The 8028-nt window shown below is 39.0% G+C and overlaps 1 protein-coding gene across 1 annotated transcript; it reads left to right on the forward strand.

Annotated features, from left to right (window-relative positions):
• The first annotated feature begins 263 nt into the window (after positions 1-263).
• LOC134646337 (uncharacterized) lies at positions 264-3283 on the forward strand. Its single transcript, XM_063500208.1, has 6 exons — positions 264-288; positions 1193-1279; positions 1534-1893; positions 2412-2538; positions 2645-2672; positions 3116-3283. The coding sequence occupies exons 1-6, from the start codon at positions 273-275 to the stop codon at positions 3209-3211; spliced, it is 714 nt and encodes a 237-aa protein (XP_063356278.1). The 5' UTR covers positions 264-272; the 3' UTR covers positions 3212-3283.
• Positions 3284-8028: the final 4745 nt, after the last annotated feature.

Consider the following 8028-nt stretch of genomic DNA (forward strand, 5'->3'; position numbering starts at 1 on the left):
CATTTTGTCAGCATCACTGTCAACAAATATCAACCTCCCAACATCCACCCAATCAAGAGAAGCAGATCACTCACATGGGGAGCAACCAAAGTCATTCACTTCCTGTATGGAAACCATTCTAGTATAAATACTTGGGCAAGGGTGAATCTTTTGCACATACGCTATAGCTGATCTACAGCATAATTACGATGATTATTATATATATAGTTTAGTTGTTTTTGTGGCCTTAAAGGCGTTAAAGGTCTGATTTAGAGATAAGGACCAAACAGCATATGACTTTCAATACTGGTAAGAAAATGTTGCTATTTCTGTTGTACTGCATTTAGGCGTAAACAGGATGTGAGCTTTCTCACTGAGTATATAAGTTATCTGGTTACAATCAGACATAGGCGTTGTTGCTGTCACGGTACTGGGTCTGTGACCCATTATTTTGGTTATTTTAGTTATATTCTTTGATTATTGTTATTCATGGAATTTGGTTCTGTTTGTGTTGTATTTTCAGTCCTAGGATTTTGGTTTCTGTTACTTTGCTTTTCTCGCGTTCCTCGTCTTTTCTCTCTTGTCTTCCCAGTCAGTTGTGTCTCTGTCTCAGTGTCTAATCTGTGTCTTTGTGATTGTCTTGTGTTTCCTGTTTTACTTTGAAAGTCTGCATCCTATGTCAGTGTATCTAGTTTTGCTTCCCCTTGTCTTGTTATGTCTTTTTAGTCCCAACTTTTTTTTCACTCCCATTCTCTCATTACTCCCTTATATATTTAAACCCTGTGTTTTCCTTTGACCTTTGTTGTGTGGTACCACTCCCATGTGCTGTGTGTGTTTCTCTGTGCGCCTCAGTTCCCAGATTATTTCAGAGTCTGTTCCTAGTTTTTTTAGCTCTTAGTTCTCGGTTCCTAGTTCCCAGTTTTGGTTCTATTTTCTTTTCTACAGTGTTTTCATTATCTACAGCAATAAAGCTGCCTCTCTCAGTTTACCCCTCTTGTGTTCTGAAACCTGCATTTGGCTCCTTATCCTGCCTGTCACACAGCCGAAACATGACAGTTGCTGCTTCACTGTCCAGGACATTCTTGATAATTATTATATTACATGAATTGCAGTGTAAATAAAGTTCTGTCAGAAATATTTACAATTCAACCTTTACATTATAAGCTGGATATTTTTTAAAACATTATGTTTTTAAATACATCTTTCCTTCAAGTGGGGATGGAAACCATTTCAAGATATTTGGACATCAGCCAGACCTTCACCCTAATATGCTGCTTCTCCTGTATTTTCTTGCAAACAGGTAAATTTCATTTTCAATTTCTGTGGCAATCAGTATAAGCTATGCTTCTCTTTCTTATTAAGAGGTGTATTGTGAAAAAAACGCCCATAAAACAGTAAAAAAGAAGACAGTTTCGGGCAATTTTTTTTTCCTAATTGTGGCTTTAATTGTAGCAAGCTTGCTTTTTTTAATTTAGTCAATGCAACTTAACTCCATCACAAAATGGTGTGTTTGCGGTCTTTATTTCTGCAATGTTTATCTTTCATGCCCTTCAGAAGGGAACAGCACTTCCTGGATGGTCGGGAGCACAGTGACCCTGCACTGTAGCAATAACTCAATCAGCAACCTCCTTCAACTGACATGGAGAAGGAATGGGACTCATCTGTTTAGTTTCAAGGCACAGAAAACCTCAAACAACAGCTCTGTGACCTTAAGCAGTAATCAGAAAACATCAGACAGCAGAATAATAAGGTCTTCTGCAGCTGCCATCCTGAATCTAAGCATGTCCACCTTAAAAAGCCAACTGTATGCACTAATCATAGAGAGAGCTCAGAAATCTCATGAAGGAAACTACACTTGTGAAACGACCACAGACTCAGGAGTCTTCGAACAGAAATGGGAGCTCATGATTACAGGTGAGTTTATTAACTTTTGAAGTTTGTAGATCACAAAACAAAATGTTACCTAACTGAACACAGGGCAGGGATGGGTGGGCCCCATAAACAGGAAAAGGCTGGAAACAATGGCGCTTTCAATACCAGCTCTCTCTCTCTCTTTCTCATTGTTTGTTGTTATAAAAGTCAAGTCTTTTTGTTAAGCTTTCGGAGCACGCTGGGGAGAGTTGAGTTTCCCTTAACATACTCTTCTACCTCTATATTGACACCGGAACACTTCAGGTTACCCTGGCTTGGCTTGCTTATTTGTATACAGAGCAGAGACACTATGGTTTGATTGTCTGGTAACATTTGTCGCTGAAACTTTACATGAGTATTTCTTAAATGCAAAGCTCCCAAATTTCAGACTTTGACACGAAGCAGAATTACAACAAGATACATTTTATAAGAGCCTAAAGTCTTTTGCTTTTATATGGAAGTGAGAATAAGTTAACTGAGTGTTCAAACTGCAGTGAAATGAGTTCCTTTATTTTTTACAGAAGACGCTGAAGCTGGAAATCCATTGAAAATCCATATTGCTGCAATTATGGTAGCTTGTGTGTGTTTCCTGATCTTTATCATTTGTGCTTTGACCTTTCTGAGACAAATCTGCAAAAGACAGTCAGAGTAAGTTGCCTCCAGTCATTCTTTTGCAAAACTTCATGCTAATGGCCTTACATGCCTGGAATAAAACCAAAACTGATCTCTTTCATTTTATTGTTTTCTTTCACAGAAATATCACCCAACTGACTGTGACATCGGTAAATAGAATACTTTCTCTACTCTCTGCTGAGAAGTTAGATTTTAGACAATTTGCAGATACATATTTGAAAATCAAACAGATCTGCCATCCTCTCCACTTTAGGCAATACTGAACATCTGGACATGCAGCTGAACTCGTTCAAAAGTGTTTCAGCTCCACAAGCACCAGGATGGCTACAGAAAATCTTTACCACCACATACAATAAACCTATTTATCTCAAATTTAAGATCTTTCTTTTATAATATTTAGATTTTGACTCTTTGAGCTCTTAACTGTTTTGCATTTTCTATTTAATCCAGTTACATTTTTAGTGGGATTTTTAACTTTTCACGTTAGTATATTCTGTGAGACAGGATGCTTTTCTTTGAGCTACATTGTTTTTCATGTTGTAAAACATCTTTATCTTATCATGATTTGGTTTTGTTCCCATTTTTTCTGCAGCCAGAACATCTTTATGAAAACCCCCTTGAACTTGAAGCTCGCCAGCGACGTTTCCAAAACCAGGTTCTCCCCTACACAAAGAGGACTGAGCAATAAGAATCACATAAAGTAAAAAAGAATAGAAATGAAGAGCACATTGTGTACTGAAATCCATTAAATTTGTTTTTTTTTGCTAACTGGACACTTGCCATAATGTGACCTCATCAGTTTGTAATCATAACTAAGTTTCATCTGTTTACAAATCTCTGTAATTAAACAGCAGGTAAACTGGAGCAGGAACCTGAATTTTCTCTACTAAATGCACAGTTATTTACTCACTGGCAAATGTTGTAGTTTCAAAACAAATACGTTTTATTTATATAACTCTAAATCACAATCTCCAGTCTGTCATTTTAGGCTGCTTGCTTAATAATTTCAAGACCTCACAGCTATATAAAGAATAAACAAACAATTTAATCAAGGAATTGAAGAAGTGACATCAGACAGAACAAGATTCAGGGCCCATGTCTGTCTGTTTGAGAGCTGAGAAGCTAAAATAGTTTCTCACAGTTTATCCACAGTTTGTTTGCTACGGATTTTTATCACCACGGAAACAGAAGCAATGGGCCATAAAAACTTGCTCTGTGGAGCTGGGGAAACTGTGGAGTCAGGTGATAACTTTCAGACTTAGATATACAGTTGTGTGCAAAATAATAGCAGTGTGTTTAAAACAACAGAGAAAATGTTCCATGTTCCTAATAGCATTTATTTGCATGTATAAAAAGGCACTGGGAGCTGTGCACATTCAATCCCAAATGAAAACATTAACAATTTTCTCTTTTTTTTTAACTGAAAATGAAGAAAAAAGAATATTAGGTTGTTAGAAAATAGCAGTGTCTGCATTTTCATTTACAACCTGGAATATTTGATATGAGGATGTTTCCCACTTGCTGGTGTGTTGTCTTTCTGAAACATGCATTTTAAGGGCATTTCTTCCTTAGCATAAGGCAGAGCTTCCCAAAGTGTGGGGCCCATTGCAGGGGGGGAGGTGCGGTATGAAAAGGGGGGGGGGGGGAAAGAAAGAACGCTTGGACACTGCGTTCTTGGACATAATGGACAGGTTTTTTGACGGGGCTCCCACACAAACGCAAAGCAGGAGATGAAGTATCGCTGAATATGTGTCCAAAGCAACTTCATTCTAAGCCAAAGACTAGAAAATATGGTGAAGCATATCTTCCCTTTGGCTTCACCTGCACAAGTGCCAAGGTAGGTCTCCCGTGCAGAATTGGTTTTCCCTGCGTCAGGAGCACGCGCTGGGCTCTCCAAATCATGGACAAACAGTATCCCACATTTTGTCTCTATCTGCCATTCTGTAATTCATCTCATGTAAAAACTAACGTGGCGAACAGCCTGACGTGCACATACCTTTGACGTTGCGTGACGAACTCTGTATTCCTCGTCCACACGTAAACGCAAAAAATGAGTTTTAAAAAATCTCAGTTTTCGGTGATTCGAAACGCCGTTTACATGTGAACGAAAGGTCCAAACGCATAGAAACTGCTGTGTTTTCAAAAATGCCCGTGTAGGTGTGGACGTAGCGTAAAAGAGTTAGTAGTTTATTTTATTACTACCTGTAATTTATTGCAGATTACTTGTATTTGCTTAAATGTTTACTGAATGTTTGAGGTGTGAAATAAACTGCAACGGAGCAAAATATGGGTGGGTGTGGTTGGAGGATGTGTTTGTGTGTGTGTGTGTGTGTGTGTGTGTGTGTGGGGGGGGGGGGGGGGGGGTGTTAGGTGGTGGGGCACGCGAACATTTTTCTTGTAAAACAAAGGGGGCCCCAGCAAAAAAAGTTTGGGAACCACTGGCATAAGGCAACATGACTTTTTCCAGTATTTATAGGTCCTGAAATGGGTTCATGGTGCCTGTTATGCGGTAATTGGGCCCCACTCCAAAGTATGAGAAACACCCCCAAACCATTATGCTTGCACCTTCATGTTTTACGTTCTTCACAGTGTACTGTTGCTTGTATTCAGTGTTTGGGGGTCGACTCACAAACTGTCTTTGGCCTTTAGACCCAATAAGATCAGTCTTGCTCTCATCTGTCCATAGAATATTGCGCCACTTCTCTTTAGGCCAGTCAGTGTGTTCTTTGGCAAACTGTAATCTTTTCAATACATCTGTATTTTTCAGCAGCGGTACTTTACCAGAGTTTCTTGCAAATAGTTTGGCTTTACATAGTGAAGTACTCACAGGTAAATGGAGATCTTCTTTGATCTTTCTGGAGCTGATCTTTGGATGCTTCCTTGCCATTCTTGTTATTCTATGATCTAGGCAGCAGGTAGTATTCCTTTTTCTACCACGTGTTTTGGGTTTTCTTTCCTATTTCAAAGCATTTGAGATCTTTTTAGCTGAGCAGCCAATTATTTTCTGCACTACTTCTGCTCTTTCCCCTCTCCAATCAACTTTTTGATCAAAGTTCTTTCTCACTCAGTGCAATGTCTGGAATGACCCATTTTACTCACTGAGCAAGGGCTAAAACCAGCAGGTAAACATCTGCTGCCTTCCTTCCTTAAATAAGAGCCATAATTGACACCCATTTCTTCACAGATTGATTGACCTACCAACATGAATTCCACACTGCTATTAAGTTGAACACACCCTTTTCACTGAATGAGCCAGTCAGCCATTAGAAGCATGCATGTCATATCTGCTAAGTCTTTTGGTTGGCCATTACTCTGCTACACCTAGTCATGAATTTGTTCCCATTTTGTATCATCATTTCTGCCAAAATCAGTACTTAAACACATTAGTAATGCTAGACTGCTATTACTTTGCACATAACTGTAAATCGCCTACTTAAAATGTGTCTGATTTTGCTTTTCCCCCTTCTTCTTAGTAAAAAAGCATTTTAAATTTTTAAATATTATATTTGTTGCTTACTGAAAAATGTAGGTATTAGTACACTACATATGCTGCCATTCCAAGTCATTGAATTCAGATGTTCCAATCACTTCCATGGCTACAAGTGTATAAAATCAAGCACTTAAGCATTCAGACTGGAATGGATTTCCATTGCAGCTGCATCCATACCTTAAATCACCAAGTGCAATGCAAAGCATCAGATGCAGTGGTGTAAAGCACACTGCCACTGGACTCTAGAGCAGTGGAGATGAGTTCTCTGGAGTGATGAATCACACTTGTCTATCTGGCTATCCAACGAACAAAGCCCAGGTGTGGCAGATGCTGGAAGACTGGTACTTGTCTGACTGCACTGTGCCAAGTGTAAAGTTTTAGTGGAGTTGAGACTATGGCGCATTATTCATGATATGGATGTGGCCCTTTAGTTTCAGTGAAAGGAACTCTTAATGCCTCACCATACCAAGACATTTTGGACAATTTCATGCTCCCAACTTCGTGGGAACAGTTTTCCTATTCCATCATGACTGTGCACAAGTCCACAAAGCTAGGCCCAAAAACACATAGATGAGTTTGTGGAAGAACTTGACTGACGCTTGACTGGACACACTCCTAAACCTTGTGTAAAGCCTTCCCGGAGGAATTAATACTGTTATTGCTGCAAAAGCAGGCATCATATTAAACCTTATGGATAAGAATGGGATGTCACTCAAGTTCATATGCGTGTGAAGGCAGATGAGTGAATACTTTTGGCAATATAGTGTATGTCTACTAATGCCAACAGTTTGCCTTTTATTGGCAGGCTTATTGTGTGTTATCTGGCTGACAAAAGCTAAAAATCTAGCCACTGGTAACAGGTATCATGAAGGTGGTTGTCAACAAACTCTTAAACCAGGTGGTCATCCATTAGTTTAAAGGCATCAAGCAGAAAAGAACCCGTATGTAATCCAGAACACCTTCTATTGGTCAACAATGGACTCGGGCAAATTTGAAAATTATTCTGAATCAAAATTTTTAATTTTCAACAGTGTGAGACATTTTATAAGCATTTGTAAATTTGATCACGCCAATTTAAGTCCTAAAGGGTTCAGTGACAATACTGCAGTGTAAAACGTACATACAGTGTATCATTATATGAATATAAGCTACTGTATTCTGCTTTTCATTATAGACCTAACCGCTGGTTCAGTGGTAACTAATTTTCCTGAGGCAGAGATTTCCTTGGGAGAGGATGGTTTTAAGCCCTTTATGCACCAAACACATTACAAAAGTGACAACTTTTTTTGTAAGTGTCCAGGAAGAAACAGGTATTTTTAATTTTTTTGTTTGTTTGTTTTTGTTTTTTTTTTAATTTTATTTTGCTCTTTCCATCTGTCCTGCAGATAATTTAAGAATCTTTGCAATGCAAAAACAAATGCATGAAGAAAAATGACTTTGGGGCTTTATGTTTGGATAACCCTGGGCTAAGCAGTTCTACTGATATTGCTGAAGAGTGGCTATGGAGGCAGGGATGTATTGTTGAGCATCCAGGACATAAGGTGTCAGTAATGTTCACCAAATAGTTTTCCTGTCCCTGCCCCTCTTCAACATGTGTTAAAAAAGCCAAGGAATGGATAACCATGAGTTTGAGGAACACACTGAAAGCTTGAGTTTCAACTCAGGGCATGCACTCGGGTTTGTTTCAAAGCTCCACAGAGACGCACAGTCAGCCACAGCTATAGGAAGCTACAGGGAGTGATGGGGTCATAACTAGTGCAGGCCACTTCCAGCTCACAGCTCACTTTGAATGCAGGGCTTGTTCTGCAGTCTGACCTCACTCACCTGCAGCAAGTCTGTATGATAAACTCATTGTCTCTGTGTTTAGTTACACCATCTATCTTTTTATAATTCTGTTTCCTTGTTCCTTGTTTTTATTATACTTTCCCATGTCTTGTTATCAGATTTAATTCAACTGTGTGTAGTTCCACAGGTATCTCCACTCTGCCCTGATTTCCTCTTATTTATTTAAACCC

The sequence above is a fragment of the Pelmatolapia mariae genome, linkage group LG16_19 (genome assembly GCF_036321145.2).
Source record: "Pelmatolapia mariae isolate MD_Pm_ZW linkage group LG16_19, Pm_UMD_F_2, whole genome shotgun sequence".
Classification (NCBI taxonomy): domain Eukaryota; kingdom Metazoa; phylum Chordata; class Actinopteri; order Cichliformes; family Cichlidae; genus Pelmatolapia; species Pelmatolapia mariae.

Bases quoted from the DNA above. Each gene is read 5' to 3' on its own strand.
- LOC134646337 (XM_063500208.1), top strand. The intron at 1,894-2,411 runs GTGAGTTTATTA...TATTTTTTACAG, and splicing joins ATGGGAGCTCATGATTACAG to AAGACGCTGAAGCTGGAAAT. The intron at 2,673-3,115 runs GTAAATAGAATA...TTTTTTCTGCAG, and splicing joins CCCAACTGACTGTGACATCG to CCAGAACATCTTTATGAAAA.